The sequence below is a fragment of the Dipteris shenzhenensis genome, chromosome 23, assembly GCF_047967505.1.
Source record: "Dipteris shenzhenensis isolate YYH24624 ecotype China chromosome 23, Dip_SZ_1.0, whole genome shotgun sequence".
Classification (NCBI taxonomy): Eukaryota; Viridiplantae; Streptophyta; class Polypodiopsida; order Gleicheniales; family Dipteridaceae; genus Dipteris; species Dipteris shenzhenensis.
Window position 1 is genome coordinate 2,058,451 of NC_141618.1, and position 23,209 is coordinate 2,081,659.

Below are 23,209 nucleotides of genomic sequence, written 5' to 3' on the forward strand. Positions count from 1 at the left end.
ACATTCATCATCTAGTCCTAGACATCCAACTCTCAATGCACTATCATTCTATATAAGCGTTGATATTAATTATTACTCTATAGGGCAAATTTGAGTCGCTTTTTTTAGCCTTCTGGAGCTAGATTTTGTTTGTTTTGACATAGCTTGCTCACCATAATTTAAATTCTCAGATTTACTTGAATACGTGTGATAATTCTAGAACACTCTATCCTCCCACATTAAAATTTGTGGAACTGCTCACTTTTTAGTTGATGTTTGGTTTTCCTAACTATACATGGATTATTCAAATTGTACATATTTTTTTGTAGATGATTTAACAAAGAAAATTAGTCTCATAAAGTCCTATGTCTCTTCGAAAAAGATTTGCAACATGCTAGTATCCATAACTTGTCTCACCAAGGGTGGGTGGGTTAGGGAATATTGCCCCCTTTTTTCTAGCTAAATTTACCTGATATTTTCCATAATATATAAAATTCCCCCAATCATTTTCTTCTTTGAATGTCCCTTCATTCTTGGAAACTCATCTAGCACAAACTTGCTACTCGAGAGTCAGTTCGCAAGCTACACCACGAAAACATGATTCAAGAGTGCTATCTTTGGTCTCATTTGTAGCCCATTATAGGGTGGAAGTACTAGGTATTTTGTGTTCATTCATAAAAAGCATTAGTGCTGTTTCTTCCCTTTCCCTTTTTAATTCACATCGAATTAACCTCCTACATGAGAGCTAGTGCAGCTTTTGATGAGACTTTGTGTGGAACCCAATTACTCCCTAGCTACAAGGCTCTCATCGGATGCTATTAGCATGTACACGAAAGTCCTACGTTTCAAAGGTATGACATTTTCCCTTATAAGACTAGTTCTGGATCACAAAAGTAACATAAGAGTAGTTCTCGATAATGCTCCTACAAAAGTAACATCTTGACTTGACTTGCAGAGGATGAATGTGAATATCAAAAGGTGACTCAATGTCCGAACAACACCTTCTTATTAATTTCCCGATATCAGCATATGCACAGGATAACTGTAATCCACTGCAGACTGCAACAAACAATGCAGTCTAGCAGTCCTCCTACGTGTTTGACCTTCAAACAACAAAGATCTCCCCAAACTAGTACTTATGTGTGGCTGACGATCTTCCCTCAGACAAAAAGGACACACTCTTCCTGAGAAAATTCACGTGACGGTTATATTGCTATACCAGCTTAGTATGCAGCCTAACAGGAAATAATTTTGTGGTACATGACATCTTACCACTCCAAACTAAGGCCCAGACTGATTATATTCAAATCAACAGGTCAGCACACGCAAGATTGGTGTCCATCAAATGCCTATAGCTACTCAAACTAAATTGAATTATGCTGTGCACAACCATCAAAAGATATATAAATAAGAACCTTTCCTTGGATCAGCATATTATACAGAATAATCGATTGTTGATTGAATCTCACTGACCTTCCTATGCTGAGAAAGTCGTCGAGCCGGATGCCCTATTTGTTTCTGTAAAGTCATCTCTCTACAAGGTGCTATAAAGTAACCTTGACAAGGAACATGGAAAAGTGGCACTGCACTAACACTGGCACCTGGAATTAATATGATTGACGCCTTCAAACATAAACACTACAAATCTAATTCTGCACTTGTCAGTAATGACACTCGGCAGTGCAAGGTGCACAACATAGAATGACTCAGAAAAATTGTACTTGCAAAGGGGGATATGCTCCAAGCTTGTACATGCCATACTCAAATCAAGTGTCAATGAATTTGGCAAGTGACACTTGACAGTTTTCAAACCTTATGAACCACCTGGTGACGATGCTATTGGTTCAGCATCATCCTGTGTTTCCACATCAAATTGACTTCCTCCCCAATCCATTGACTGCAGTGGCATCACATGGGACACGTGATGCTGTTCTTCACCTGCACCAGCTGCAGGCCCTGACATATGATCTTGCATAGATCCAGTAGCATCTATACGCGTTGGTTGTGCACTGGGGACAGATGAGTGTGTTCCACCTGTGATCCCACCAGGCGGCAGACCAGAGGTAGCTTCTCCAATTCCTGCTCGAGCATGATGACTTTTTCGGCTCTCAGAAAAGAAAGTCCCTACTACCACCTACATCATGCATACCAAAATTAGGGTGCTGGCTGAAATAGAACCATACCATAAACACCAGAATAGAACAATCTGGATCTCATTCACCTGCACTGGAGTTGCAGCCATAAGGAGACCTGCCACTCCTCCGCCTACCACTCGACCATCTGGCCCAGCTAATGACACACTCAAACCTCCAGTTCTGCTCCGTGTCCCCCCACTTTCAGTAAGTAGAAATGAACCTGACAAGGAAAGAATCTCAAATCGGCCCTGAAAAACAACACCACATTGGATAATTGCCTTAGTGTGCCCTAATTTTAAACATTCATAAAAAGAATATGTAAGCAAATTGTACAAAAGTTCTGCATTCAATGTCATACTTCTGGACAATTGGATGCTTCAACAGATAAAATTACTGCCATGGAAATTTCTGTTGTTGTTTGAAGCACTTGTGTTGTACAGATTACAGAAGTTTTGTACGTGTGCAACGTCGGGCGTTGAATGCTTCTCAAGAAATATCGTGAATTGATGGTACATTACATACAGATACTGATATGCAATGGATCCAACTTCAGGGAAAAAGGTTTAAAGAGATCTATATATATTCTACAGTAAGAATCATTCTATCCAACACATTAACACCTCTCGCTGATTTGGGACCAAAGGTGCGGCATTCAAAAATATGGGAGATATAATAACTGCAGGCAATTCAAATGCTAAGATGAGGACAGCACAGACTCAAATAGCAGTGCAGCGGACCCTGAATAGCTGAGACAGGTGACGCTGACATTGATTGGGACACACAAATGTCCAATCACAGCCCAGGGGCATGTCTGCATTGGCATGGTGCAGGGAAGCCCGGGATGACATGGATGGTGACAGTTGATGCAGGGGATTGGCATGGTGTGTTTTGCAGCAAGGAGCTTTGTGACATCAGCTTTATGCAATTGTTTTCCCTTCAAACAAAGCACCCACAGGCATCTATGTCGCTGATTATGAAGCTGAAGCAACGTGCACCTGTAGAGACCTAAACTACCAGCAGCACATAAGGCTTAAGCACCCTTTTCCGTCGTGCTCTGCCTTACTGAATCTATGGCTCAACACAGACACCCATCGCATTTGGTTGAAGCAGAGTTTTAGCTCTCACCACCTCCAACAGAGCATATCCTCAGCCTCTTTGACTCTGGAATGCTCAGCATTCCAAGCACTACGGCCCCCAACACCCCGCCAAGAAGCACAGCTGACACAACATCTTCCAAGGAAATTTGATGTACATTAAGAGGCACAACCGCAATATGGGTAAACCTTTTTGCTGGGGTTTCAATCACTTGTGAAATTGATTCGCCATCATCAGCGCCCACATCTTCATCAAGAGCTCAAGCTGATTCCCTGCAACGATGTTATTTCCATCACCGGACGTGAGTTCTTTTTGCGGTTTTCTTCACTGCATCTATTTCGTTGAGCTCAAAGCGCCAATCATTGAATGCTCAGTCATGGAAGTCAGATATATTATCTCTTGATTTGCATCATTAGTATATGTCACAAGCCAACACGACTGCCACCACATTCTTTCTAGATCTTGTTTCAGATTTTCGACACTCTAGTGGTGTACTTCACCATCGGCTGTGACTCTTGCTTCGGCATAGATCATCTAAGTTCGGCAACAAAGCTCCAACATAGTTTTGACGAACAATTAACTAGGATCATCGCGACCAGCAAGTTGACGAGCAACTAGTCTCAAAAGTTGACAGGCACTCAAGAGATGAGGGTAAGAATAACGATAGTCAAGAGTAGTTGTTGAAGAACTAAACAATCTCTTCCAAAGGCTCTCATTTGCTACCCTCCATTAACTTGCAAGGCCATTGTTGCTGCTGTTATCTTAAGAAGGGAATCGCCCTATCTCCACAAAAGGGCCATTCACATGTGAGCACATTGTCCAAGGATCCTTGCAATTCGCTATAGGTCAAGCTAGTACGAGTGTTGGCTCTTCAAGCTTTTGGCGGGTCCTTCTCTCCTGACGATTCGAGGCTCCTCAACTCACACGAGAGTCGTTTGACCTTCTCAAGCTGGAATTGGCAGCTCAGCATCAGCTCGGCATGCTCACTGGTTCCATAGTTGCTCTAAAACGCATTTCAGAGCCATACGAAACATTTGCGAAACATTTTACTTTCTGAAACACGTTTTTTTCAGCCTCCAAATTCATGGACCTAAAAAAATACGTTGTCTTGTCAAAGATTGCGCCACCTGCACATTTCGCCTCTTTCTGTACCTTCACACGATCAAATCCACTCCTTATTCAGCCATGGAATTCACACCCTTTTTCTGCCCTGATTTCGACATGCAAACCTTGGAATTCGAGGATGCTTAGACTGCGTTGCAATTGACATCGTCCATCGTGGTCACATCGCTTGTGCTTGTCGGGTAATCACTCAAGTCGTCTGCTTGGGACGCTACTTGGACTCTCCTACAGCTCTGTTGTGCTTTGAACGTTTGCCCTCAAACCTTGCATACGTTTTCCCTTGTGCAGCAGCTCATCCTTGATTGAACGAAGCTTTCATTTTGGAGCAGTTTTGGAGCAGGCTGCAGCAGCCAAGCATCATTCTCTTCCTCAGATTTGCCCTCTTCTGTTGGGTCATGATGCCTTGGCCTGCAATTTTGGTTTTCCCCTTATCCATCAGACTGTGCAGCAGCTGTTTCTTGCTTCTCACAGATTGCAGCTCACAAGATCCTTTATGGAGCCTTGTCACCTTCGAACAAAAGTATGCACACTCGGGTTCAAGCAACTGGATCTGCAATTTTTGTGGTGATGCACACAATGGCAGTATTACGAGGTTGAAGGCACATTCGGCCCACCTAAGTGGCCATGGTGTTAGGCCCCGTGTTGCTGTCCCAAGGCATATTTTTTTATAGCTAAAGGATTGGAAGGCTCGTGAACTAGGCATTCCAGTTGAAGAGGTTGAAGAACCCCCACATCTATCCGTGCCTTGCATTGATGAGCACTTGCAGCCAGGATCTACCATTGCAGACAGTCAACAGGGTGTTGATGTTGCAGGTACATCTAGCTCTACACTACGCGCGAAGAGATATGCCTTACAAGTTACCTCTTTTAAAGAAAGGACATGTAAAAGCAGGTGTGCAAAAGGCTGCTACGAAGCAATGTTTGCTAGAGAATGTACAATTGGGCCTTGTTATTCCAATTTTAATGTCATGTTATATACAACTGGGTGGTGCTGTGTAGGCAAAGGTCCATAAGCTGGAAGTCAGTGAATGACAATTTACAGATTTGGTTGCAGCATGTCTTGAATGTCAACATATGCAAGTTCATGCCTCACCTTCAAGAAAGAAGGGGTACTTGTTAGACAGCTTGATTGGATCTTGGTTGGTGGTATTCGACGATTATGGGAGAGATGAGTTGTTACAATGGTGGCTGCAGTCAGTATGACATGTCTATTTGGGGCCATGAATCAACACTTGCACTTTGGGTTGCACAAGTCGGATACCGTTGGGGGATGTGCATGTCCGTGCTGTCTTTTGACTACAGCAGTAGTGTGCACAGCTAACGATTTACAGTCTGAAGCACATGGATATCGAATTCTCTCTTACCATCCAATACTCCCTCTCTATTCTACCAAAACAAGTTTAAACAATCCGGGGATGGACTTTGGTGTATCCAGTGACAGGGAAAGTTTGTGGCATCATGCTTACATGACCCCTGTCAGGTCTGATTTGTCTTTCTTAGATTGTCTGGCTGTTCGGAGGCAAGATGCACCGTACCTTATCCACCTGCTCCATCTGTACCTGCAAAATCCATACAGGTTTCCCCGTCCATACAGCCCGTACAGTCTGTACGGTCTCCCGAAACATCTTTTGTTTTTTCTGCTTCCTCTGTTCCTCCTGCTCGAGTTTTCATTCGACGAAAGCGCGGTGCTTTGCCTTCTTCATCCTCTTTCAAATTGGCAAAGCTTGATCTCGCAGATGGCCCTTCTTCTTCCCTGCAGCTGGATCTTCTACGTCAGTTATGCTCAGCCTCTGTCACAGATGTTCCTTCATCGGGTTCCCCGTTTGTTTGTTCATTGGATTCTGCCCTTCTGGTTTCAGGTCTTCGACAGGCTCAGCAGTTTGTTTGGAGTCTGTCTCTACTTTATGGACAGGGTTCTTTCTGCCGCTCATCTTCGTCGTTGGGCTGAAGCCGCAATGGATCTGGATTGTATTTCCTCCTTTGTCTTTCTGGGCAAAGGATTTTATTATGCCCACATTTCTTCGACTGATGTGGTGGAGCAGCTAGTCAGTCGTGTTGGTGTTCCTAGGGCTGGTTTCTTAGCTTATGTGATGCCCTAGGATCCACTTTTCGATCCTTCTGCTACCCTTCTGACTCACTATCCGGTTTGGATTACTCTCAAGCCTCTTCTTCAACATCTTCCTACTCTTGCAGCGCTTTTGGGAAGGCCTCTTCATGTTCCGCGACAGGAGTTCTTGCAAGCTTCCCGTGATGTTCGCCTTTGCGTTTTGTGGGATATGACGCAGCCCGTGCCATCTACTCTGGATCTTGATTTGGGATTTGCCCATCCAATGCGCATCAGGCTACATTTTGCATCTTTTCCCACTGCATGTTATCAGTGCCGACATGTTGGTCATTTTGCACGTGATTGCCCTTCTACATCCAAGCCCACTCCTCCTACTCCTTCAACTATCAAGGTTACTCTCCCTTCTCCTCCGGTTTCTACTATGGCTTCTTTGGAGAAGCCTTCTACTACTCCGAAGCACTACTGGAGGAAGGTAGATAAATCACAGGCCAATCTTCCTCTTGCTGAAGAAGCTCAGGATTGCACCCCTGTTCAGCACCATCAGTCTCCTTCTCCTCAGGATATGGATGTGGCCCTTGCAGAGGGGATTTTACAGGATGATCAAAGGATGCTACCCCTGCTCTTTCTCAGGTTGATCCTCAGAATGAAGCTGAAATGCTGAGTCCTGCTTTATCAGATGCGGCTCTTTCGTCGAAGGATACAGATGTTGATTTAGCCTCTTTGCCTTTGATGCCTGTGCCAAAGTCTTCTTCTGTTCAGGATGCAAAAGTACCTTTTTTATTGGAATCTCTTCATCCCATGTTACAATAGGTTTTTGACCCTGTGATTCAGAAATTTCGGGTACCAGCCTATATCAAGAAGAATCACAAGGGCAAAAAAAGGCTTGTTTTTATTGATGGTGTGGTTTCATCACGGCATCAGTTTTTACAAAACTCTGAGGCTTTACTTGTAAATTTTTTCCTTGTACTTATTGGTAGGTTTTTACCTCCTTTGAGGTTTCCCACACAGAAATATAAGATTTCACTATTATAAAAAAGTGTGTGTGTGTGTGTGATATCTTAACATGGCATGGAACTCATCTTTTGCACTACAATGAATAGGTAGCTGATATCTTCACCAAGCCACTGGATGGCAAGAAGTCAGACTGATGCAGGGTTTAAATGTAACGTCCAATGAAAGTACTGGACTAATTAGTGGTTTTTTTCAAATTCTAACATCAATCAAGCTCAGCTAGGATAGCCTATGGGCATGATGAGTCAAATACTTGCTACATGGCAGTACCACGTCATCAAGAGTCATGAAGCCTAAACTTTGTACATCGGTCTAGTTGTGTCTAATCTTGTGTGTTCCTCTCACACTTTGTACACATTGTCTCTCTCCAAATTGAGAGAGAGTTAATGAAAACCGGCTATTCTCTTGCTTTCTTCTACCCCCAATACAAACAAGCACATGTTATGCCAAACCCTGGTCAACCTATCCACCATGGTCACTGCTTAAGTGACTAGACAGCAGACGCAGTGAAGTATGACCATGATATCTATCCCAAATAATTTAGGTCCTCCTTGTTTTGAAAGTCCACTTTGTCAACTACAAAACAACCATATTGATGTTTCATGAAGCTATTAATTATGACTTTTCCTACAAGCCCAAACACAAAATCCTTATTAAAATAGATCACACTTAATAAAGGGAACAAAATTGATCTACAAGCTACAAGATAGAAGAACAACAGCATGAAGGCTGAAAAAAAGTAAGATTAAAACCTCATAGGTCACAGTACCACCAGATATGCCAGCATGCCGAAGTGTGGCATTAGAAATAGCACCATTTGCAGACAGTATACACACTGCCCAGGGTCCATGCTGTGAGAAGGATATGATTTTTGTTGCTACATCCTGCAATAAGAGGCAAATTTGGATATTACACTTTTCGTTATACAGATGGCATTTCTTTGAATTCAATCACATACAGAAGTACAAAAAAAAAAAGAAGAGAACATGAATGCTTGTGGGGCACTGCATAGCAGTATGCTTGAGTGAGAATTGTGTGCATATCGGGGGGGAGGGGGACTTAGGTGAAGTGGCTGAGTGCTACATGGTGAGAGTCCAGTAGCCAGAAGTACCACTGGCTTACGTAAAAGGTGTTAAGTAACAGCAGAAAAGGCAATCACCCAACTAAGATTTTGAAGAAACAAAAACAGATGGAAAATCACATTAAGCAATTGCCAAGCCTCTATTAAAGCACTCCTTTAGCAAGGCAATGCTAATAAAGAAACCCACAGCCAGTAATACAAGAATAATATTGATCTTCCAGCATAAGTCAGCCAAAAAAAAACAATAGTTTCAATTAGCATGGGTCAATCTGCCCACAATATACCGACGAAATCACTAATTATAGAAGTTATATGCCAGCTTTCTATTAACAAATCAACGTATGAAAGCAATTAATGAAGAAACAACGGTCATGTTTCAATTGTATATGATTCACATAGGAATACGCATTTCTTACAAAAGGTAAGATCAGTGTCACCATAAACGTTTCACAAAACACATTTCACAGGCCGTTTAGAAACATTTCGAGAATTTGCCAGAACGTGTATATTTCATTGCTAATATATCTCTCAAAGTTCCAAGTGGACACACACAGAGATAGAGAGACATTGTACACACAGACACAAAATTATATACACAGACCGATTGGCGGAGATTCAAGAAGCTACATGTAATTATGCAATCCAAGATGATTTGGGGTAAGCCCTCGATCCCTCATCAAATCGTACAAGCAAAGTTCGTTATGACCCCACTCCATATTGATGACATCTTCCAGACGGTGACTTACCTTCACAATGTTAGGGACTTGCCTAGCTGGAGACTACTGACATTAGCACTAGAGTCATCTAGATGACTAGCCTAGAGAGGGGTTAGCATGGCCTGGTATGCCAGCGTATCCAGAAAGTTTTCCACTCAAGGTATTCAAATGGACTGTCTCCCTTCCAGCACAGCTTGGATGCCCTGTCCCTCCAGATCCTATGAGATGAGATTAACCGCATCATACGGTTAGATCTGTGAGAGTGGTGCAATACGGAAGCATACATTAGAGAGAGAGAGAGACAATCAATACATATAGAGGGCCGAGGCAATGGAAACTGTATATACAAGTAAGGGAATCAACCCAACAAAGGAGGAGAGAAATGCTCCAAATGATGCTCCACAAAGAAGGAGGGCAAGGCTATTTAAAGCATACCCCAAGTGGCCGACCCAAGGGGTCAGTCAACCCACCTAGCCTGGTCAATTGACCAGACTTGGAGGCAATCGACCCGACCAAGGTAAAGGCCAAAAGTGGCATGGCCCTGTGGCCCTACAAGATGGACCATGCAGCCCTCCCTATAGCCTTGAAAAAGGACTCTCTACACAAGGAAACCTATCCTAAATAGGGCAAGCACACCCACAAATAAACCCTCACTCACTATGAGATGCACATAACTCCAATACCTTGCTACAGTAACTCCAATACCCTCCCTACAGCTCAAAGTGAGCATATAATCTAAAGAAACAAGTCAATGAAGATGCAACCATGGACCCTCTAGTAGCACACCTATTGGATTCACCTCGAAGAGAGCACCAAACAACTTGGATCCTCAAACAAAAAAATGTCACCTCCAACAGAGAAGAAATCTTCCTCAGTTGTGATTTCCCAAGCCAATCACATTGAATTCCAATGGGCTATAATGATATGTGGTACACACCACGACCTGTAATCTCCCGCCGTGAACACATCACGTACAAGAATTCCAAACTTCAAACGCCTGGACACACTAGCTTCATAGTCTCTGCGCCACTAAGTAGTGAACCTCCAACTCAACTGGTCCATAGCTCCACGTCGTTACCTTGCCTGCCACAATTTCAACTAATTAGGGCCAGAAGCATTTACCTAGATGAATCCAGGAACATTCCCAAACTCATCCTCTAAAAACATAACATAGTGCAGTTTCAATCTCATGATAGTCACTCACAAGGTTGAAAACCATAAACTCCATCATGCATAGCAGGGACTAGCTACTATGACATCCCCACTGACATCATCAATGCCCAACAGTGGGTGTAGACCATAGTATAAAAATATGCTCTCACACATACAAATCCACACACCCACACATACTTGAGCATCCATTTATACAAAGTCTTCGTACTGAGTTTCTGTCGGCACTCCGGAGGTGAAGGGCATACTCAGCCATGATGAAGCAGCCCACAAGCTGTGACCCGTGGGGGAACTCGGAAGAAGTGCTGGAAGGCTGAAGTAGTCTTGGCAAAAACTACCTTGGAACCACTAGACTGGAAGAAGAATCCGACTCTGAGTCCTGGTCCTTAAATTTCTTCTTGGACCGACAATCACTGGCCAGATGCCCTCGCTTACTACATTTATAACACTTGCTCCACTTCTTCTTGTGCACTGAATAAAGTGCTTCCCTCCAACTGAAGTGCCACCTGGAGTGAGCTTGAGCTTTCCTTGGGAGACAAGAAAAAACTCCTCCTCAAGGAGAAGAGAGCTTAGGTCATCAAAATCCAACTGACATCATGTGACCTGGCACCTCAATGCTTAGGCAACTATGTCGTAATCCGAAGGGAGCTTAGTAAGAAAAAGCGACGCCAACTGACTCATAGTTAGGGCATCACCCATAGCATGTAACTAATCATGGAGAATCTTGGCATGCATATAGAAAGGTTGCATAGAACTCCCTTTGGGGAACTCGAGATTGTACTGCCATCCCTGCAAGGTGACAGCAGGCATCGCCGAGTCCTTGGCATAGAGGTCCTCCAGTGTAGACTAAACCTCGGATGCACTCTCCAGTGTTTGAATAGCCAGAAAAACCTCTTGGTGATGGTCCTGACCAAAGCCGAATGTGCCTTCGAATCCCGATCCTCCCAATCCTTGAGCTCCTTCTAAAACTCGTCCTCCCGTTCAGCCTCCCAGTTGATAGAGGTCTTAGGGTACTTAGGCTTCCATTCATAGCCCTAAACAAGCTCCCACAACCTCTATGGATGATATGTTGAGCCTCCAATGGGCATAATTCCTGCCATCGAGCTTGTCCTCCTTGCTCATACATGGGGGTCCCATGACACTAGTCCAAACATCATACTCCTTCTATTGACCCTAGCAAAGACATTTACAAGGCAAAGAGAGAGAGAGATGTAGGACAAGATGGAGAAGCAAAGAAAACTGCCTTGATGACGTCTGCAACATACGCACCTTTCGATGTCCACGATCCCAATAAGCTGCTGCAAACATCCACCAAGTGGTTTTTCCTCTTGGACTAAGAGCCGACCTTGCTGGCTGTTCTTGGAATGGGAAAACTGCCCCAAAGTACTCCTGCAAGAGACCGCGGGCAAACAGCCCCAAGGTGCTTACTAGAACCAGAACACCACTGAACCCACTAGGCTATGTTCAAAGTGACCCCTCGTCTCGGGCGGTCTCCCTTGAGGAAAGCTCTAATAGGCCGGACCTCAATAGAGTGTGCTTTAGTCGCTCTCCATGCCACAGGTGGTCTCTGCGTCCCTCTATCAATGATCCATGCTGCCCGCATATCAGATATCTTCTCCTCCATCTGGCTGTCTGGAGCTGACTCAAATGCAAAAAATTATGTTACGTGTCATTGTGCTCTATCAGCCTCTACACCCTGTGGTCTAGTCGTCTCCTACTACTCTCTAATTTGGCATAGTAGAGTCTCCCTATGTCGGCGTACCTCAAGTAGATACAGGCCAATGCAAACATAGTCATGGAAGTGGATCCGTCGTGAGAGTGGGCCGAAGACGCTCCCCTCTTAGTAGAGGTAATGGTATCGTCCCCTGATAGCAATGTAATATGAAGACTCCCTCCACAAACTTCGCCATGTTGCCTCAGATCAATGAGCCAAGGGATATTCCATAGTGGCAGGCTGCCATAAGGCAGAGATGGATGCTATTCTGAAGGATGATACCTGGGACTTGGTGGACAATCCTTCCAAACGAAAGGTTATCGGTACCAAGTGGGTGTGCAATATACCTAGATGAAACAGGAACATTCCCAAACTCATCCTCTAAAGCATAACATAGTGCAGTTTCAATCTCATGATTCATAAGATTGAAAACCATAAACTACATCACGCATAGCAGGGACTAGCTACTATGACATCCCCACTGATGTCATCAGCACCCAACAGTGGGTGTAGACCATAGTATAAAAATATGCTCTCACAAATACAAATCCACACACCCACACATACTTGAGCATCCATTTATACAAAGACTTTGTACTAAGTTTCTGTCGGCACTCCAGAGGTGAAGCGTAAACTCATCCATGACGAAGGCTAGCACTAAAGGAGAAGGCTAATAAAAAAGAAGTCCAAAATCTCTTCATTCAAGCTACAACTACTTGTGAAGTCTAAACGATCTCATTTTAGTCTCTCCCAAACGAGCATCTAAATCTAGCTGATAGGGCAACACACCATTTAAGATAGAAAGAATTATCGCAATACCAATAGGCCGCAACTTGGACGAAAACTTCACAAGGTGAAATTTACACGTCTGCTAACACGACAGAAGCATATACTTAGATGAATCTAGAAACATTCCCAAACTCATCCTCTAAAAACACAACATAGTGCCAACTTCAGTTCAAGTCTAATGGGAGCTTGGACTAAGTATAAGGCCAGATTGGTGGTGAAAGGCTATGCTCAATCAGAGGATCTTGACTTCGACGAGACCTTTGCCCCCACAGCTCGTATGGTGACGATTCGGACAATTGTTGCCTTGGCTTCCCATCATGGTTGGTCCATATTTCAAAATCAGCATTCTTGAACAGAACCCTCGAGGAAGAGGTATATGTGGATCAGCCACCAAACTTAAGGTTCTAGGTTCCAATGAGTTCTATTGCAAGATCGTGTTGAATCGAAGTCCATCAGATGCAAGTCTCTCTCTCTTTTCAAAGGGGGGGCGAAAGGCTGGTACTGATTCTATACGTGGACGATCTGATCCTTACTAGTGGCCACATCCATAAGGAAGATCTCTCAGGTCAAGAGGCTGCTCGTGAAGGAGTTCAAATGATAGATCTGGGATCTCTCCACTATTTCCTTGGGATTGAGGTCCAGCAAAACAAAGACTGGATTTTCATCTCACAGAAGAAGTATTGTCGGGAGATACTGAAGCGATTCGAGATGGAGGACTGCAAGGAGGTTGTGACACCAATGGAGGTCGGGCAAAAGTTGAGCAGTCATGACTCTTCAAATCTGGTGGATGCTAGCAGGTATCGAAGATTGGTAGGCAGCTTGCTCTACCTAACCAACACCAGGCCAAACATCTCTTTTGCCATTGGGTTATTGTGACATTTTTCTACAAAACCTAGGGAGAATCACTCTGGAATGCACGTTTCCGAGTGTTGAGGTATCTGAAGGGTACTTGTACTTATGGTATTACTTACGCCACAGGATTGGATTTGGATGGTTCATGTGTTTCAGATTGGGCACGTGATGGTGACATTGGGTGTTCGACTCTAGGGTATTGTTCCATGCTTGCATCAGGGGTCATCCCATGGCTCAGCAAAAAACAACCCTCAATTTCCCTTACTTCTACAAAGGCGGAGTACAGAGCTGCTTGCACTACAGCATGTGAGACGTTGTTACTCAAGTGGATCCTCAAGAACATGGACGTGACCCAGAAGGAGGTGAAGGTGGTCATGTGTGACAACCAGCATTGCATTGCCATTGCGAAGAACCCAATGTTTCATGCAGCAAGAACGAAGCACATCGAAGTCCACTACTAGTTTGTACGGGAGCTCATCATCAACGATGTCATGGAGCTGATGTACTGTCCAACCGCCGACAATCTATCAAATATACTCACAAGGGCAAGCCTACCTCTACAGGCAGCGCAACAAAGGAAGAGAGTAGCAGTTCATAGAGAGGGCTCAGTCAAGGATTATCCCAGCCCTTTGCTGGATGTTTTGTAGTGCTCACCAGTGAGTATGTTTTTCCCACTGGTTGGTGGATGAGTATATTCTGAGTTCTCTCCTTTCCTCTGCTATTCCATGTGCTGTGTTTTCTGAGGGAGGCTAGCATCATTGTGATCAAGTGAGTGAGTGGACTCGGAGCTGAAGGCCATCCTGAGGATTGAGTGATTCTTTCTTCTATTTCCAACACATATGTCCCCAGATAATCACTAGATCAAGAGAGGTACATCCCTAATGGTAAAGCCCATGATAAGCATACAGCTTAGGCTACTGGCCATAGTTCATATGGAATGTCAGTGTCCCACAGCAGATGTAAGCAAACTTGGGTGTGTCCTTGATTTTGAGGTTGTAAATGCCTTGCGGGACTCCTTTGGGTTATGAAGCCTTGTGTCTTTTCCATGAATGTGCTTGCTCTGCACCAGTGTCGGTTATTACTTGGCCGGTGCTCACAACTTCAACTGTGGCTTGCATGGTTGGTGGGAGGTTGTGCAATTGCAAGGCTGGGTGTGCCATGCTGCGTGCACCACCTTTGATATCCCTATACCTTAGAAGACATGAAATTACAAGTAAATTGGATAATTCTTATAGGATATGCTCTTGCATATCTAGAACCCTATTAGATGTGCTCAAAGTGTAGCACGGTCACGTCTGATAGTGACATCTTTGAATGGGGACACAAGGTCGTGTGTGTAAAGAGATGCCCACACACTAATTCAAATTTGAAAATTGTCATGTGTTATCCCCATGATACAAGATTTGATTTTGCTCTTTGATGATGTTTTCTCTCTTAATTCCAAATTCATCTACTTTGTTTTTTCCATATGCCAAAAGAAAGAAATACGTTGCCACTTGTAGATCAGTGGAAGACCTAGCATATATTTCATGTGTGAATCTAGGAGTAAAGTGGCATGACTCTTGAGGTGAACCAAAAACTCTTGTTAATGACACAGTCTAACCTAAGCACCCTCTTAAAGATGACTTACGGTGGTATGGAACAAATCTTAGGACCTTCGAATAGGATCAAGATTGATTCTATGTACGAGAGAACTACACTAGATTCCCTACTCCATTTACGAGAACGTAAATATCTTGAGGGGGGGGAAGTATGTTACATCCTTGGGTAACCATGGGTTGCCAATGGTCAACCACTAGGGTAAGGGGGGACCTTAGAGGGCTTGGCTATTAACGTAGGGTGAAGGGACCTAGGACTAAAATTGGTTAGAGGTCTAAGGGGTAAAACTAAAGCGGCCTCTACCCAGCTAAAAGGCAATAAACTATAACTAAATGGTCATCCACACTAATCACGGCCACAATGCATCATTTCCAGCCAATTCTGTTAGATACCACTAAGAAACAATCTTTGAAAACACTGAAAGGCTCATGAACCATACACAAGAGACACATATTGGCCCCAAATGCTTCCGCTTCCTTTTCGGAATTCAATTATTTCCTCTGGCAATGGAAATTACTTTTACAACAGGGGCTCACCCTTGCACTCTTCTTCACTAGCAATCCCACTGTCCAAGCCAATTCTTGGCTTCAATAGGCATCCAATCCCAAGCACACACTAGCACCCTACTACCAAGGCAAGGCTAAGGCATTTCCCAGTGTCTGTGTCCAATTGAAAGCTGTCAATGCATCCCACAAGGCATCCAACTAGCTAAAGGATGTTTCCCACAAACCAATGTCCAGCCTCTCAGGGTGACAATGCATCAACACACATTCCAAACTGCACAAGTGACCTCAAGGCAGGAAGAAATCCATAACACTATCCCTCTGGCACCAATCTAGGCACACCCTCCGTGTCTGGGTATCTGTCCACACACACTAGCACCCAACTGCCAAGGCAAGGCTTAAGGCATTTTCCAGTGTCTGGGTTCAACTAGAAGCTATCAATGCATCCCACAAGGCATCCAGCTAGCTAAAGGGTGTTTCCCACAAACCAATGTCCAACCTCTCAGGGCGACAATGCATCAACACATCCCAAACTGCACAAGTGACCTCAAGGCAGGAAGAAATCCATAACATTGTCTCTCTAGCACCAATCTAGGCACACCCTCTATGTATGGGTGTCTGTCCACAGCTTGAATGGCCAAGAGAGAACTTCGAACAGCAAAAGAGCAGCAACAAGTGTCACGAGGACGTGAAAAGTGATGTAAAGTATCTTCGTAACTCAACCTACGCTTAACCCAAGGTTAACCATGGTTAAATGTTGTAATGGTTTGGCCGTGAGGGGCTGGCTAGAGGAAGTGCACACTTCCTATAAGTTCCTAAGGGCAAAGTCTAGGTGCACCACTAGGTCCTAGGGGCAAGGCAAAGGCTTTAAAAGAGGAGTCTAAAAGTTGGGCCCAAGGACAACCAACGTTGTCCTTGCTATGGGGGTTAGGACTTTAATGAAGGGACAAATGGCAAGGAGGAGATGCCATTCGTCATGCATGTGTATGCATGCCCTTCCCCCACCTTCCATCTCTCTCTCCCCTCACTCTCCCAGAGGTCTTGGACGCTTTCAGTTGTTCTTGTGCAGTTTTTGAGCTGTTTGAGTTGTTTCAAGCCTGTTTTCAGCCGTTTTAACTCTGTTTTGACTGTTCCAAGGCTAGTACACACTTCTAGGAAGTGCCAGAAGTCATTTCTGAACTTTTTGAAAATTTTCGTGCAGACTGTATGGGCGTCCGTACGGTTGTACGGAATCCGTAAGAACATGTTTAGCTGCCTCCAGCAAGTGCCCGGGGTTGTCTTTTGCTGTGCTGGACCTTTGTGCATATGTTTTTGGCTGCGTGGTAGCTTCTGGGGCTGTTTTGGACCAATGCAGGCTGCAAGAGAAACTTTCCATGTTGCTTTTGGCACCTTCTCTTAGGAGGACTCAGGCACAGATCCTGAGGCAATCATTTCGGGACAGATCTGTGAACCATCTTTCCTCTACAGCTCTTTCTTGTTCACCCTCCGCTCTCTACCTTCATTTCTCTCTTCTCCTAATTGCTCGAAGACACCTATACCCTACGGGGAGCCTGGACAGAGGATAGGTGCGAGGAAGGAGCTCGCTCCTCTACCACAGACAGTGGGAGTTGGTTCCAGGTTCGGTTTTTCCTTGTTCTTTCTTGCTTTGCAGCTTTTTGCAGTGTATGCGTGTTGTGTGCAGTCCTTTCAGAACTCCAACAAGTTCTAGGAAGCACCCAAAGGCAAGGGTGATCCTGTGGAAGGCCTAAGGACAATGTAGATGCATGTGATAGCCTTGAGGCTGCCTTGAGCTCAGTTTGCCAGTGGTTCGAATGCCTGAATGCCTCTAAGTTGTGTCAGAACAGAAGTGAATGCCTGAGTATGCCTTGCCAGTGGGAATTCTAGTGGTGCACTGGGTTAGATGCCTTGAAGACAAGTAGAGGATTTGCAGAGAGGAATAGTGTAGGGTTGAACCCTTGTTGTAAAGCATTTCCATTCAGAAGCATTAAATAAATACCGTAAGGGGCGCCAAGGCATTTGGGGCTGGGTACACTGTGTACTATTTTCATTGAGCAGGGGCATTCTAGCCTCACCTTTGTTGTTGTTGAAGCTTGTTTCTAAGTTGTGCTAAGTGATTTAATTGACTGAAGCTTGCATTGTGGCTATTTATGAAGTTTATGACTGAGTAGAAGAAAGTAAATGGCAAATGAGATCGAATCAGCTTCCAGTACTCTGTTCCAAGCTAGAACACCTTCAAGAGGCAGCAGATCCACTAAGCAAGAGGCAGCAAGAGAAATGGGCAGCTTAGAGAGAGAGAGAGAGAGAGAGAGAGAGAGAGAGGATTCAGCGTGGAGAAGATCACTGGCAAGAGAAGTGAATCCGGACAGCCAGCAATGAGCCCTCAGCCTCGGTAGGTGTGTCAATGAGCGGCACAATCAGCAACAAGAATCTGAGATTCGCGAAGCTGGTCCATACAGACTGCAATCAGTCTTGCAAGCAGTCCCATACAATCAGCAATAATGGGCCCCGATTTGAGTGCAGCAGGGCCATACACTCCTCGAAATGTATTCTAGCAGACAAAACAACCACGAGTGGTGTGCAAATAGTCCGTACAATCAGCAAATACACCTCGAAATGCACCAAGGACTGCTCATACAGTCTGTACGGATAATCAATGCGCCTTGGAGAATGTGCAGCCAGCCTCAAAATGTGTGCACATGCTCCATACGATCATGTAACAGCCTCAAGGTACAAGGTAGAGAGGAGAGAAGATAACACTTGCAATCACATGCACACAAGAGACTGGCACGTGGCACATTAAAGCCCCTTACCCACTTACCAATGACACACTTATGCCTTCCCTTGGGCCCAACTTTTTGACCCCATTTTTTCCTTGCCTTGGCCTAGCACTTGTACCTAGTAGGTGCACATAGGGATTGGCCACACTTCTACCATCAAAGAATAGGTGTTTTTAGTATCGACGGGTTTATTTGCACATAAAAAACATGTCCCCGTGACATACCCCCCTCTTGAGACAGCAAACTATCTAGTTTGCTGCTGAAAATCATAGCAAATAAAAGACAATGACATAATAGGCATCAATAGCCCATACCAGAATGTGCATCATCTCCAATATACAACGGGCAATGATCATATGGTCCACGAGAGCGCACGAGTCTATCCATATATCAATGTATCATCTGTGTGGAATGACTAGTACACTCATAATAGAGATCATGTGGCAAAAATATGTCAACAATCAGTACCTCGGGTGAGACCTACAGTGTCACCAAGCAACCTCTAGATACATGAGCCTGTCTGTCCTCAAGGAATGGAGGTGCTACGCCCCTCTTGAGCGTCAAGCAATGCTCCAGACCTTTGCTCTGCTCAGCCTGAATGAGCCTCAACCACAGTCGACTCGAGCTGAAATGCTTCCATGTAGAGCTGCAATACCCCAAGTGAATCTGCCACTTCACATTCTCCATCCACTTCGCATCCAGTGCTGAATAATTCCTGAATTTCACCAGATAACAACGCGAAACTCTACCTCTAATCTTTCTTTCCTTATGTGCCAAGATCTACTCTACAATCAAGAGCTCACCCTGCTCTTCCACTTCAGGCTGTTCCTCATCAAGCTTTCTTATTCCAAAGTCTTGCTTTCTGAAAACACAACAGCTGCTTTGAAAAGGAGCTCTCGGCAGCGGTGACGATCGACTGCTCGCTTATGTTGTCATATACAGGTGGCTGCAAAAATGGAGGTGCCATCATCTGTCCCATGCTCTCTGCATTACTGCCATTGCCCATGGCTGGGTTGACCATTCCAAGTCCCATTCCCTGCATCTAGCAAATCACCCATCATCCCAGGCATTCCCATTTGCATTCTGGGCTGCATTCATACATCATGTCGGCATTTCCAGCCTGCATACCTCCCATCATAGGTTGCTGAAAATTGTGCATTCCTGGCTGCATACATGCCAAGTGTAAGTGCCAGGCATTGCCATTCCTTCCATGGGCTGTCCAACCATTGCCTGGGAGACAAAGTCTCCTCCAAAGTACCCCGATTGCATCACTGAAGGAGGAAAAGTTTGCTGTCCTTGCTTAACGGACTGAAAATTATTGACCTGTTGGGGATATCCCATTCCAGGTGCAACTAAAGGCATCACAGGTGGCTGTCCACCAGAGGGTGTATGACAAGGTGTATGCCTTTGCTTCTTGTAGGCCATCTCATGGGCTATCCATATATGCCACTTATACCTTTGTATAAGCCTTGTAGGCCTAGTTATAGTCAGTTAGGACTAATGGTACAGTTAGTTTATGTACCATCTAGGTCAGTTAGGACACTTAGTCCAGTTAGGGCAGTTAGCCCTAGGGTTTTGTTATGTTGGCTCTCCCTTGAGCCTCCACACTTCAGTTTTGCAGCAATCTATTACAGCATCTCATTTTTCTCCATTGTGCTTCCATTTTTGAGCTTCCATTGCTTCCAACACCCGACAGTGGTATCAGAGCCCGTCGAGAATCCATTCCCTCAGCCATTGACAGCTTTCTCAAGCTGTTTGGCAGCCTTTTGAGCCCTAATTCTTGCTGATTTGCTCAGTTTTTCGAGGTTTCCTACACATCTGTGAGGACCTGTGGCCTCCTCCAGCATTTCTATCACAGGAGCTCCACTTTTGGCGCGGGAAATCGATGCTTTGGAGCCTTTTCTACTGAAATCGGTGCATTTACTGCACATTTATTGCTCTCTGCTTTTGTATGGAACCCGTACAGTTTGTATGGCTCATTTAATTCGCACGTGTGATTATACAACAACTAGACTGTTTCAACCAGCCTCGAAGTTCGTGCCTGCATTCGGTGCTGTTTCTTGCTGTACAAAGCATACCAGCATTTTGGAGCTGCCTAGAGCTGCGTGCCAGCGTTTGGATCCATTTGGAGCGTGCTGACTTGATCCAGAGACTTCTCTTTGAGCCCTTCCTTCTCATTTGGCATTCCTTTGCCTCGGGCTGCGAGTTCCCCTGCTCTCCTCCTCGTGGGAGCTCTTCTTTTGTTGTAATTCTCATTTCCAGCCCTCATTTGCTCGCTTTCAGAACCTATCACTCCTAAAAATCATTGGGTAAGCCGTTGTTGCATTGGCTCTTTCCAATTTCTGCTTCATTTGTTAGAATTATTGCTATAATTTAGCATTGACCAATGTAATGTAATAAGTAGGTTAGGGGCACTTTTCCCTCACTTAGAGGTTTTTCCCCCTAACCACAGTTAGTTCACTAACTATGGTTAGTGAAGGATAAGGTTTTGTCACTTAGACAAAACCTATCACTCCATTCAGTTGTATCACACTCATCTATTTGCAACTATCTTTTTAGCTCTCTCTCACTCCTGCTTCTAGCTCTCACTTTTGCTCTCCCCCCTTCTCACATTTGGTATCAAAGCAAGTTCTTCCTGCTCGTGCTTCAGTCGCTCCCGGTACTGCCCCTTGCCTGCAAGCTCGAGCTCCAACCCACGCTCTTGCCCACCCGTACAATCCATACGACTGTACAGATTTGTACCCATACTGTACTTGCGACACCCGTACAGCAATCATCGCCGTACAATCCCAACCTACGCAGCATCCATACCATTTCGCATTAGCTGCCCGTACAAAACATTCGTACCAGATTGCCGTACAGCTCCCCGTATCATCCGTACAGACAATCCGTACAATCTGTACGGACTGATTCCGTACAGTCCGTACTGCATCTACGTCACCGTACAACTCCTGCATCATTTCGTCGTCAGTTCGTCAGGCGTCCGTACAATTGCCGTACAAGGTCGTCCGTACACAGGAGATGAACCGTCCGTACACAGCAGGGCGCTCGTCCGTACAACTTGATCGTACATTCGGTACAGTTGTACACACTGTTATCCGTACAACCGTACCAACAAGCCCGTACAAAGATTCAGCGCCATACTGCCCGTACAACGCTGAACTTACTTCGTGCATCGGTTGTTTTCTTTGCAGGGTCTTTTTCAACAAAGGATTCTTTGCAAGGGTCACTTTGCAAGTGTTGAAGAAATTTGGGACTGCACTTGGAGCAAACATTGCAGATTTGGTCTGAAATTTAGGGCTTTTGTTCAAAAATTGCAGATTTGGGGCTTTTAGTAAATTTGCCCCTTTCTGGTTGCAATTTCAAGCCACAAATTGGGGCTTTTGTGTTGGGAGAGCAATTTGACAGATTTCAGTTCACACTGCCTCTCTGTGAGTATTTCGAAGCACTTTTGGCAGGTTTTGGGAGAGATTGGATGCTCTGGCAGATTTCTAACAGAGACATTACAGAGATTTGAGTTGCATTTTTAGCCAGTGTTTGGCTGTGTTTTTTGGGATTTGTGCACTCCATTCCCAACACAGGAATTCAGATTTGCATTTGCTGTATTTTCTTTCTCAAACATGGCCCAGCAAAATCAGAATGATTTCGGTTTTAGTGGTCTCTCACAGGAGGATAAGCTGGATGGTACCAACTACTCCCTCTGGAGTTTTATGGTACGCAATATTCTGATTTCTCGTAATTTATGGGACTATGTAAGTGGGGATGAGTTCCGGCCAGCAAATGTGGCACCTAATACCCCTCCCCAACAAGGAGGAGGCAAAAGTCGTGCACAGGGTACAGCTACAGCACAAGTTATTGGTGCAGTTATACCTACCACTCCAGGGCAAAAGAGATGGGATTCACGTGATGCTTTAGCTTTATCGTGTATTTCTCTTTGAGTGAAAAGATTCATCATTCCACATATCCGGTCGTGTAAGACCTCAAAGGCAGCATGGGATATTTTGGAGAGCATGTATGCAGCTCGAAATAATGCCAAGGTGTCTTTTTTGAAAAGAGAATTGTCTCATACACATATGGAAGAGGGTGACTCCATGTCAGTACACCTCACAAAGCTACAGGATTTACGAGAGCAGTTGCTGAATATTGATGAGATCATTCCTGATTCAGAGATGATTACCACTACTCTGAATTCTCTTCTTGAGTCTTATCTCAGCTTTCATACCTCGTTGAATTTGTCGTTGAGGGGGGGTGCAAATCCTCTCACTTTTCATGAGTTGATAGGACTTCTGCTGCAGGAAGAGCAAACCAAGAAAAACATGGCTTCACGAGCAGCTGAACATGCCATGCTCTCAAAATTCAAGCCTAAAGTAAAGGGACAGGCAAAGACTTCAGCAAATCAGCCTTCCAGTGGTTCAGGACAGCCTTCTCAAAAGGCTAAGGGTGATGCAGGTAAGCCCAAGAAGGGAATATGTCATTACTGCAAAAAGCCAGGTCACTACATTGGAGAATACAAGAAAAGGCTTGCAAAAGAAAAGAAAAACAGCTCCGGTATGGCTGTCTCAAATTCAGCTCCTCATGCATCTGACAATGAGCAAGCTACA

General features: G+C 44.6%; 1 protein-coding gene across 2 annotated transcripts in view; it reads right to left on the reverse strand.

The window, feature by feature from the left end:
- Positions 1 to 1,375: 1,375 nt before the first annotated feature.
- The window catches only part of LOC147886852 (uncharacterized), a 43,279-nt gene continuing 21,445 nt past the window's right edge, over positions 1,376 to 23,209 (reverse strand). For both annotated transcript variants that reach the window (XM_087394918.1, XM_087394917.1), the window contains exons 3-5: positions 8,160 to 8,291; positions 2,201 to 2,362; positions 1,376 to 2,113 (exon numbers count right to left, since the gene is read on the reverse strand). In XM_087394918.1, the coding sequence (XP_087251044.1) occupies positions 1,793 to 2,113; positions 2,201 to 2,362; positions 8,160 to 8,291 (615 nt within the window). In that variant the 3' untranslated portion in view covers positions 1,376 to 1,792. The remainder of the gene's footprint in view (positions 2,114 to 2,200; positions 2,363 to 8,159; positions 8,292 to 23,209) is intronic.